The following is a 12,886-nucleotide window of genomic DNA, read 5'->3' on the forward strand; positions in this document are numbered from 1 at the left end:
CCATGGAAGTAATGTGTGTACTTTCTCAATAAACTGGAAAATCATTGTTACAAACCAGGCAGAAGCCTCTAATAAACATCTATTGTTCATTTGTTTTGAGACAATTAATGGCTGAAATGATTACTGAAATATGTTTAATGATATGGTAGAATCTGAAGTTGTAGTTTTTTTCAACCAGTTTCTTTCAAAACATGGCTTCCAGTTTGAGAAGTACTTTGAAATTATCGCTAAAAGCTTTATAACAAGTACAAATGTCTCTCTCTCTCTCAAACAGGATAATTATTGATTTCGAAAGCCATGCAAATTTGTGTAAATCCCATCAACTGGGTTTTTTTTTTTTTTTTTAATATACATGAATTGTAAAACACTAATGTTGTTCAGATTTCTTTAATATATTCCATGTATTAAATTCCAAACTTAAACTCGAAACAACAACACAGCTCCAAACCCAGCTTTATTACCGGTAATCGCTGTTCAGGATAACTGTCCAGTGGTATAGCCTTCCAATATTCCATGTATTAAATTCCAAACTTCAACTCGAAACAACAACACAGCTCCAAAACCAGCTTTATTAATCGCTGTTCTGGATAACTGTCCAGTGGTATGGTATTCCAACAGTGTTGCTGATTAAACATTAAAACATCCCTGCTCCTTGGAAGACTCTTTGAAAATGGGTCATCACCAAGCAGAAAAAACACCTAACTATCAAAGCACAAGATCGGACAAACTGAACATCTCCATCACAGTAAAATAAAAGTGTTCAGGCCATCAGGTTGTGTAGCAAAAACAGTTTAATCCTTTTTGTCGAGGCATCAACAAACTGGACAGTCTTGAAGAATCCTTGAACAACTACAACAGGTACTTTACAAGATATTGGTTATTTTGCCGTGATTCCCCAAACACACGAATCAAATTGTTATGAATATGGCCATAACTGAGGATTCCAGCAATAAATTATACATTCCAACATTAATAAATGCCGAAAATGCCAGATAGGTAATTCCAAATCATATAAACTGAATTATCCAATCCGCTGCACACCATGCACCGCAGTACCATAAACTACACAAAATTAGTTAAAACATATTCTTCAAGTGGAACGTAATACAGTTATACTGAGTAAATATATATACATATTTACATATATTAAAGCTAAAATCCATCTTTTTCATATATGGACTAAAGCACTGAACATATCAATAAAATTTGGACAGTCAGTTAAACATCATAGCGTACATTTGCCATGGTTACTGATTCAATGCTAGCATGGGTGTTTGCATAAGCTTATTACGAGTGAGCGATCTTCACCGCGTCAGCTGATAGAGAAAATTCAATACAGGTATGTGCAATCAGCAGTAAATGGCTTGTTCGCGTGTTGGACAACTACAGCTATTAATCAGCCATTGATACAATATCAGTGCAGAGGACACTTAATTGATTTGGCATGATTGTGCAGCCAGGCGTGAACAACCAAATTACTGTATTAATGAAAACGTAAGACCTGTGAGGACACATACACTCACACACACACACACACACAGTCACACACTCGCTCGCTCGCTTTCTCTTTCTCTCTCTCTCTCTCTCTCTCTCTCTTTCTTGCACTCAGTCAGTCAGTTAGTCAGTCAGTCCATCCGTCCGTCCGTCTATCAGTCCATCAGTCAGTCACTCACCTACCTCACTCACACATGAGAAATAACTAACTGTTGAGCAATTTGACAATAACGACAATAGTGCATACTTAATGCTGACATTACTTTTCCATTTGTTTGTAGTCATGGGCATTATGGGCCTTTGTGAACGACTCTTGCTGCTATAGTATCCATTTGTTCTGAATCAGACGCATTATGGGACATTGTGAAAGCTCTTATCAGCAGTATAATTTATCTGTCAAGTATAAAACAATGGTGGAACAATGACACAGGACTATTGCTAAAGTTAAACATCGTTTTGTTTAATGACACCACTAGAGCACATTGATTTATTGATCATTAGCTATTGGATGTCAAACATTTGATAATTCTGACATAAAGACTAATACAAAACCCACTACATTTTTCCATTAGCAGAAAGGGATCTTTTATATACATTTTTGCACAGACAGAACAATGAACACAACCTTAAATATATCAGTTGTGGGAAAGAGAGGATTTCCTGTGACATGGGTATCTGCCTACGTTAGAGCCAATGGCTTATACATGTACATTGTGTCATTCATTGGTGCTGGGTATCTGAATACTCAAGTTAGCCACAGTGTAAGGCAAGTCCAAGTTATGATCACCCACTTATTCTGCATGAAACATTGGTGCTGGTATCTGAATACTCAAGCTAGCCACAGTGTAAGGCAAGTCCAAGTTATGATCACCTACTTATTCTGCATGAAACATTGGTGCTGGGTATCTGAATACTAAAGTTAGCCACCGTGTAAGTCAAGTCCAAGTTATGATCACCTACTTATTCTGCATGAAACATTGGTGTTGGCTATTTAAATACTCAAGTTAGACAGCGTGTAAGTCAAGTCCAAGTTATGATCACCCACTTATGCTGCATGAAACATTGGTGTTGGGAACCAGTGGAAATCTTGTGATTGATCATCAATGATTGATTAATAACTGATTAAAATATACATTGTGTTCTGGGACTAAAGCTGCTCCTTTATGCCAAATAAGCTGCAGTGTTAATTTTTTTTTTTTTTTTAAACTTTCATGTAATATATACCAGACAAAATAATGTAGTTTATTTTCCTATGTATTATTATTGTAATAAACACTATGGAATTAGAAAGGAAGAAATTAATTGCTGTATTTGAACATGTATTCAATTAATTGGTAAAATGGTTAAAGAATACAATTTGATTTTGATTGGATAACATTAACATGCTTATATCCAATTAAGGTTCAAGGACATCTCTCTCGGGCACAATCTCTGACTTCATCAGTAAATGGAAAAGGGCAGAATTTTGAAAACAACAATTAGCAAAATAGTTAATAGAATTTTAAAAATAAAATAAAAAGTTAACAACCAAAAATAAAAAGGAACTGACTGCTCCTCCAAATATTTATATAATTTGGAGCATTTTAGAAGGACAATCCAAAAATAATAAATAAGAGAAAGAAGAGAAAGAAGTAATTTCATACATTACACATTACATTAATTAAAAAACAACACGAAAAGAGTTTTATTCAATGACGCACTCGACATATTATTTGTATTTATGGTTATTTGACGATGGACACATATTATGGTTAAGGAACACACGGATAATGAGAGATAAAACCCGTTGCCACAACTCCATGGGCCACTCTTTCTGATCAGCAACAAGGGATCTTTTACATGCACCATCCCACAGAGTACATGTATACTAAGACATTTGTTTATAACAGTATAGCACTGGCTGGAACAAAGTTGAAGTTTGTTTTGTTTAACAACATCACTAGAGCACATTGATTTATTAATCATCAGCTATTGGATGTCAGACATTTGGTAATTTTGATATATAGTCTTAGAGAGGAAACCCGCTACCTTTTTTCATTAGCAGCAATGGATATTTTTTATGCAACATTCCACGAACAGGATAGCACATACCACAGCCTTTAATATAGCAGTCGTGGTATGTTGGCTGGAACGAAAAATAGTCCAATGGGCCCACCGACAGGGATCGATCCTAGACCAATTTTACAGCAGGCGAGTGCTCTAGCACTGGCCTAAGTCCCACCCTATATTAATTAATGCCAATTCTTTAATCATGGATAAGTCTTGTCAATAACACTCAACATAACATACAACCATTATAATGTTTTTGTTGTTGTTGTTGTTTTTTCAAGTAAAGATTAAATGTGTGCATTAATTATAGGACATATCATACCACATTTTCTTCCAAAGGGTACAATTACACACAATAAAAAATTATGAATAACTTGGTAAAAAAAATATTTAGAAGCAGAAGTGTTTGGTGGGTCTGGACTAATCACAAACGAATTAAACTAAATTTTATTTTACTGGCTTGGGTGGGTATATAAACAAACCACACCCTCACCCACACTAAATGTTCAATTCTCAAATCATGCCATATCATGATGTTTTTGCAATCACTTCAAATAATTATTTAACACCAACAGATAAAGATATTAAAAATTTCAATGTTTCCATGCCAGCTACTCAGTCTGTGTATTTCATGATTACCACACATTTACAAATTGATGTAGGGGAGATCACTGTATGTAGCACTGATACATTGGCCAGTTCTGATTGGCTACCAACTGCTGTTAAAGATTCTGGATTCTGACAATAAACAAACATAGTGTTTTTGCAGCCACCAGTTGTAATTTGTTCCACTTTCGTTGGAGGCCAGGCATGGCCCAGTGGTAAGGCGCTCGCTTGATGCGCGGTCGGTTTGGCATCGATCCCCATCAGTGGATCCATTGCGCTATTTCTTGCTCCAGCCAGTCCACCACGACTGGTACATTAAAGGCCATGGTATGTGCTATCCTGTTTATGGGATGGTGCATATAAAACATCCCTCACTGCTAATCGAAAAGAGTAGCCCATGAAGTGGCGACAGCTGGTTTTCTCTCTCAATACCTGTGTGGTCCTTAAACATATGCCCCACGCCATATGACCGTAAATAAAATGTGTTGAGTGCATAATTAAATAAAACATTTCCTTCCTTCCTTGTTCCACTTTTGTAGGCAACTTATAGCTACTACCACTAGGCCATTCTTGAAAAAAAAAAAAAATGTTAACTCCGGTATTGACTACCAGATACTATCTGAAGTGCTTAGACTAAGCCCATAGAAATCCCAAGTATTGGCTGAAATAGCCACAAGAGACAAGCACCTGATGGGACTGGAGAGACAAGGACTGATAGGTGGAGTAAGATGTAACCAAGAGACATCAATGGGGAAAATGAAAACATAGCAAATGTTGAAAGGTGAACAAATATTTTGTTAAAGTAAAATAAAACACTTACACACAACACAACACAACACAACACAAGACAAGACAATACAAACATGCAAACATACGTACACATATACAAACATGCATACAGACACATTCAAACAAACATAAACCAATCCACCCAAACAAACTGACACACATACATGCACACACACACACACACATGCACAACACTGTTGTGTATGTGTGTTTAACAAACACTCAACAATATATATATATATATATATATATATATATATATATTAGACACACATGGGTACACACACACACACACACACACACTTATACACACGCACGCGCACACACAGGTATATATATATACACACACACACACACACACACACACACAGGTATACACACACACACACACACAGGTATACACACACACACACATACAGACACACAAGTATACACACACAAACGCACACACACACACACACACACACACACACAGCAGGGGTGCACAAATCGGTTGTCCGTGCACCCGGGACAACCAAAATATGTTGCGGGCAACCATTCTTTGTCAAACAGTTGCCCGACAGACAACCAAGAAAATCATAAAACAAGTAAAATGAAAAACAAAACTTCCCGACACTCGGACAGTCACGGGCAATTCAAAAGTATCGAAACTGATAATCACAGTTATTAATTTTAACGGCAACATGTATGCAAGAAAAGTCTGAAAAATCTGTAGTGTGTTATTTTAACTTTGTAAAGTCTTTGAGCCAAAGTAATAAAAATGGACCGAAATTGCGTGTCAGTTTCAATACACATGCTAGTTCAGGGCCAAAGACAAGTAGGCTAGGGCCGAGTTCAGCTAGACCGAGCAAAACAAAAATGTCCGCTAAACTGGTTTATGCGCTTCACGTTAAACCCAATGTCCACGTTGGGAACCAATCGCATAGTTCGCGAACGTTTGGAAAATGTTCGTTAGCTGTTCTGTGTGCATATAGGTCACGCTTGACAGTCAGCTGAGAATGTTGCACGTGTCAAAAGACATCATTGCAGACATTAAACAATACGATTGATGTAAATTTGTGAGAAAAAATCCCACCACCAAATAGTTGTTCGCATCAATGAATACTTAATTGCTGTTTCGTTTGTTTATTTCCATTGTCTTTGTTAATTTCGCACTCATGCATTTTGCGATCGCGGGAAAGGAACATGCAGTATTTATACAAATTACGGTTAAACATACACTGAATACAATTAGTTAAAATAATCATGATATTTGTTAGATAAAATATTATATAAATTTGTTGACTGTGAGGTGACATCTCAAAAGTAAGCTAGATTTTAAAAAGACCGTAAAATTTGAATTCATTATCTTTTTAATCAAAACCTTTTGACGTAAATGGATAGTTGTCATAACGTGAAGTCAGCATTCTTAGGCTAAGTATTTTACAAGCTGAAATCAACAACAAGCATTTAACACGATGCGGAAATCGACAAAATGGCGCAAATTACGAAATTGTTGGGGAATAGATGGGTTATTTTAAAATACAATTAAAAGCAGTTCATACCAAAATAAAGATTGCTATTTTACAGAAATAATGAGCACTGTTTAAAAAAAGAAGAAGAGTATTGGCTCTCAGATTTTTATTAATGCCATAGGCCTTAGAATTTGGGGTGTGTTTGCAGAGGGCATTGGCTTCCAACTCTGCATATCTCCCCTCACCCACTGAAAAATCAAAGTAATATATTAACTGCCCCTACCCCCATTGCTGTCTTTGTTTTTGATTGGGGATAATTTTGTTATTCAAATGTATTCCAGTTTGTACATAATTAGCTGAAAAGATACATTTTCATATTCATATATAAATACTCTATACAGTACTACACAAAACAATTTTGGCTGAAACATTTTCATTATGGCAAATAAAAATCCCATTTGGCAATGTTTTTGGCTACAGGTATTTTTAATCCTGGATGAGCCCTGAGTTCATCAAAGTATTATGACTGTGACAGCGAGATCGAACCATCTCTGTGAATCCAATCAGCTGATTGGGTTGTTTCTCGTTCTCACCAGTGCACAACAACTGGACAAAGGCTGTGGTATGTGCCTTCCTGTCTGTGGGAAAGTGCATATAAAAGATCCCTTGCTGCATTAGGAAAAATGTAGCGGGTTTCCTCTGGTGACTACGAGTCAGAATTACTAAATGTTTGACATCCAATAGCCGATGATTAATTAATCAGTGTGCTCCAGTGGTGTCGTTAAACAAAACAACCTTTTTTTCAGCCTGGCTGTAGATAAACAATGTTAAAAAAGAAATAAAACTGAACTTATAAGTAATGATAATAATAAAAACATTTTAAATTTCAGTTTCATTTTAAAGACAGTTGAAAATTATATTCATAAAACGTTTTATGAAATATGTGGGCAACCAAGAGATGATGTTGGGCAACCAAACTTCAGCTACTGGTTGCCCACTGGACAACTATCACAATTTCACATTTATGCACCCCTGCACAGACGGGTATATATATATATATATATATATATATATATATATATATATATATATATATATATATATATATACACACACACACACACACACACACACACACACACAGGTACACACATATGGGTATGCACACACACGGACATATAGACACAGACCCAAACACAATGTACAGACAGACAGAGACACACTGAGTTACTGACTAGTCGTTGCAGAGATCCCAGAATGTTGTATCGTCACTCATCCATGGGTTGGAGGGTTTTACTGACGTTATAAACGGGTCGTTGTCTTCATAGTGCTCAAACCACAACAAGTAACTGAAAAGTAGAAAACACACAGTGAAAATAATACCTACAGTAAGCCTCTAAGAATTGAATATTTGTGTAAACCATTTGTGTAAACCATTTATGTAAACCATTTGTGTAAACCATTTATGGGTTACACAAAAATATATTCAGGTAACCCATTTTCTTTTGTGTAACCCATTATGTACATTTAAATAATGTCCTAAATTTAATGTGCAGATTTGCATAAACGGCGCGCGAATGCCAACTGTCATTCTTACAATTTTCAAAGGCCTGTACAGACACTATTCTAGTTAAGCTAGATAAAAACCTGGGAAATCACATCCCTAAATAAATGAGACATATTATTTTTTATAATTGGATTTTGATGAAATGTAAAAAAAAATTACTACTAGTATATAGCTGATATTAATTGATCTAAGATTGTGTAATTAGCAGTGCTTAGGTTGAAGGAATGAATCCCTTCACTGGACTCATTCTCTAATTGGGTAACAGGGCTTGTTTACATCCCAACCAAAGCCCACCAACAGATATATCAACAGCCATGGTATGTGCTGTTCTGTCTGTGAGAAAGTACATCATGGTTAAGCCACCAGACATAAGGCTGGTAGGTCCTCAATGATTAGGTGTAAGACCACTACAACCTCTTCTCTCCCACTAACCACTAGCAATTAACAATTAACTCACTGTCCTGATAGCGAAGGTATGTGCCCAGGACAGTGTGCTTGAACCTTAATTGGATATAAGCATGAAAGTAAGTTGAAATGAAATGAAATATATAAAAGATCCCTTGTGCTAATGTCTTTCTTCTAAGACTATGTCATCTAATACAACCTTGGCAATTAACCAGGGCAATCTGCAATACCATGGATATTGATGCGTTCTTTTTAATTTTTCCACAGCATCTATTTAAAAATTGTCTATTATTTCTTTTATGTTCATTGGGGTATGAACAACAAAAAATCATCCACAAATTGTGAATTCATGTATAAGTTGTCCGATGATTTTTTTTTCATACCCAGATGAACGTAAAAGAAATAACAAACAATCTTTACAATTAATTTTGAAACATACTTGCTAATAATGACACTAAAAATTCGTATTTTATTCTGAATAATGTTTTGCTTCTTAAAGAATAATGCTCAATAAGACAAAATACCAATGTAAAGTTACGTTCACTGATTATTAACAAACCTGCATTGTTACGGCTGGACCAATGGGATGACGTTATATAGCAATTAACATAATGGAAATTAACAAACCTGCATTGTTACGGCTGGACCAATGGGATGATGTTATATAGCAATTAACATAATGGAAATTTAATTTATTTTACTGTGGATCTTTCAGTATGGGAGCGGGATGTAGTCCAGTGGTAAAGCGCTCACTTGATGCACAGTCGGTTTGGGATCGATCCCTGTGAGTGGGCCCATTGGGCTATTTCTTGCTCCAGACAGTGCACCATGACTGGTATATCAAAGACCTGTTTATGGGATGGTGCATGACTGGTATATCAAAGACCGTGGTATGTGCTATCCTGTTTGTGGGATGGTGCATATAAAAGATCCCTTGCTGCTAATCGAATAGAGTAGCCCATGATGTGGCGACAGCGGGTTTCCCTCTCTCAATATTTGTGTGGTTCTTAACCATATGTCCAATGCCATATAACCGTAAATAAAATGTGTTGAGTGCATCGTTAAATAAACCATTTCCTTCCTTCCTTCCTTTCAGTATGCTATATCACTTTTTATAATGTTGGGATGTGATATCCCAGGTTGTTTAGGTTCAAGGGAAACTACTCTTAATTATGTAACACTTCTTAGTTGGAGGTTAATAAAAAGAAGGAAGAAATGTTTTATGTAACAACACACTCAACACATTTTATTTATAGTTATATAGCGTCAGACATATGGTAAAGGAACACACAGATATATATATAGAGAGGAAACCCACTGTCGCCACTTCATGGACTACTCTTCAATTAGCAGCAAGGGATCTTTTATATGCACCATCCCACAGACAGGGTAGTACATACCACGGCCTTTGTTACACCAGTCGTGGTGCATTGGCTGGAACGATGGGAGGTTAATAACCGTCACACATTCTTTACAGTTGTGTTGCGTCTTCTGTCGGTGTCTAAAACCCAACACATAATTTAAAAAAAATATTTAATACTGACAAACTCCTCTTTTACACATTAACTGTAAAACTACCATGGAAAACTTCATGTGGCCATTTTTATACTTGCCAGGGTTGTAATAACTGATGATTAATTAGTCAATGTGCTCTAGTGATGTTGTTAAACAAAACAAACTTTAACTTTAGCAGTGTCTATAAATTGCATTGGTTTTATAATTTCAATATTTCTTTAGGGTTTTTTTTATTATTAAAACTTAATTACAAAACAATATACATGCACTTACGTTTCTATGGCTTTCGAAGTTCTTATTCTACTCCTATTAACTGCATTCCGTAAATAGTTTATCTGCAAAGAAAATCAAATTTTAACAGAACCGAGCTCATATCTGAAAACTGTGTTTATTTAAATTAACAAAAATGCAATAACCATCCTTTCAACCCATGCCATCATATTTTTTTTTAGCAGGACATATTTCTTCTTTTTTTTAAAAAACAAAACAAACAAAAAAACCCAGCAGGGCCCATGCTGATAAAACTTTTATAGTCCAGACTTTATCCCTGACATCACACATGCCAGTCCTTAGTTTTTGAAAATTATAGGTGGGTGGAAAAATCGCACACCTCAATATGCTAAGGCGAGTGGAAAATCACTCTCAAAAATAAATAAAATAGGCAGAGTAGCTCCGATTGGATTTTGACCAGTATGTCTACAAAATTGTCTATTAAACCAGTGTTTCCCGATTTGTTCAACAAAGAGAAATACCAGTTTAACGACTATATGGAAGCCACTTTTAATTTTTATTGTTTTAATAAAAGGACCTTCCTATCAGCTAAATGAGCTATGAAAACTGTTGATTTGTGTAAACAGTGGAAATAAATACACTCATCTATTTTACGGGCGCCATTTGTTGAGTGTAATGTGCGCTGTTTTTCACACTCGTCAGATTGTAATTAAGTGCGCTGTACGAGCGCAATCGCACCCGCGCACATTAAAAAGCAAGGTCTGACATACAATTTATATGGTATTGGCATGACATTATAATGTTTCAGAACAGTCTCAAGTCTAGACTTTAAAAGTTTTATAAGCACCAGGACAGGTCATGTTTTAGTTCCTATTTCAAGCCCTGTTAGAGGTATATGCAAAGTATAGCATAGCAGAGCTCTTTAATTATTACTTGAATAGGTGAATTATTTACCCAAAAAGTATACACAGACTGAGTGAACAGATACGATGATTCTTTGCTAGTCTGGTATAATATAAAACCTACAGCTTACGATTCAGAAGTTACCATTTGTTGACCACCAAAATCTGACATTATACTAGTTATAAACAAACAGTTGAATGAGACCCCTCAAAGTTATACTGAAGACTTGCAGGATTTTTAAATTACCAAAGAACCATGCTCTCCAGCATTTTTATTCATGGTCTACTCAGCCTGTACAAAGCTGATTTTGTTTTTCTTCTTTTTTTTTCTCCTGAATAGGTCAATTAATTTTCCGCTTACATTTTCTGCTTAGGACAATTTTTTACACTAAAGTTAAATGTTTTCCTCAATGGAGAATCCAGATGTGGATTTTGGAAGAGTACAACTCGCACCCTAAAGACTTCAAGAGTTCTAATACATCTGATAATCAATCAATCATGATAATGAATGTGTTATTAATTAACTTGATAAAAAACAACAAAATTAATATTATTACGAACAAAAGCAAAGATTTGATAGAATCATACATTTAAGTTCATGTATGTATCACTACATTATTAACATTTAAACTCTTTCATCGGTTATTTTAGGCAAGGTATGGTCATGAAAGTAGACTTGTAATCTAGAAGATACTTAAGCGAGATTATCACTAATTCATATTTCATGCCATCGTGTGTTTCCCAATGGTAAAAAATACTAACAGAATAATAGAATGTTGCTTTGTTCCTAAAAAAAGATTGAATTTAATTTTAAAAAACATTCTGTGAAAAATAACTGAAAATTCTCATTGGGGAAGGCGGGTTGGTGGATATTTTGGCTTGATGATAATGATGGAAGTCTCATTCATTTGGAGAAATTAATACCTGGCAACTAATTGATACAAGATTTGACCATTTTATTGATAACAAATAACAAACATCATGAAATATTGGGAAGGAATTGTAAATAGTTTCTAACACAAACGTCTCAGAATAATGGCAGTAAATACTGGACATCTGGCCACAAATGCATCAAAGTAAGCTTGACTTTTCTCATTTTTTGGCAAATTTTAAATAACACTGTTATAAAATATTACAATTATTTTATGTATTTATAAACGTTTTTAAAAGGAAAAATATATTTTAAAAACTTTATTAATTAGTATACCCATAAAGTTTTTGTAAAAACTTAATCCAGTAGTCTAAAAGTTAAATCCCACAGAGTTATTCAGAGAGAAGATTAATGGTTACCTCTCTTAGGAGAAAATCTTTGTTTTTCTTTCTTTGTCGTATTTGATGGGGTTGGAAGTTCCTCTTGGCTCCCTCTTCTACAAACTTCATCTGACCTGGCTGTGAAAACAAATAACAAAATCAAGATATGTGAAGAAATAATACATGAAAATAAAGTATTGAAAACACTGTTAGTGCACACAGAAAACCAGTAAAGAAGTGTCCATATTTGTATGTAGACTAAGAGCAGGGGTTGGGGAGGTAGGTCATTTACATATAAAGGACCCGTTTTATAAAATTATTTTTGCATCAAGATCACCTTAGGATCACCTTGCGTTAAGATCACTTCCCTACACACTTAAGGTGAAGTTAACGCTATGATCGCTTTATAAAACAGGGTTCAGGTATGTTCCTAAAAAATTAACCAGTCCCAAAGATATATATACTGATGAAAAGATATATCGGAACACATTGAATTGTAGACCAAATGTAATTCACAACTAGCCTAGTAATATCTGTTATATTATACCAAGTTATAATGTGGGATTGAATATCTGTAGTGTTGAATGGGCTGCCTATATGTTCACAGTCACCTTCTGAGAATA

General features: G+C 35.2%; 1 protein-coding gene across 3 annotated transcripts in view; it reads right to left on the bottom strand.

Annotated features, from left to right (window-relative positions):
• Positions 1-12,886, bottom strand: part of LOC121378372 (regulator of G-protein signaling 7-like) — a 114,129-nt gene that overhangs the window by 33,372 nt on the left and 67,871 nt on the right. For all 3 annotated transcript variants that reach the window (XM_041506513.1, XM_041506512.1, XM_041506511.1), the window contains exons 8-10: positions 12,303-12,401; positions 10,153-10,214; positions 7,628-7,741 (exon numbers count right to left, since the gene is read on the bottom strand). In XM_041506513.1, the coding sequence (XP_041362447.1) occupies positions 7,628-7,741; positions 10,153-10,214; positions 12,303-12,401 (275 nt within the window). The remainder of the gene's footprint in view (positions 1-7,627; positions 7,742-10,152; positions 10,215-12,302; positions 12,402-12,886) is intronic.

This window comes from Gigantopelta aegis, chromosome 8, assembly GCF_016097555.1.
Source record: "Gigantopelta aegis isolate Gae_Host chromosome 8, Gae_host_genome, whole genome shotgun sequence".
Lineage (NCBI taxonomy): Eukaryota > Metazoa > Mollusca > Gastropoda > Neomphalida > Peltospiridae > Gigantopelta > Gigantopelta aegis.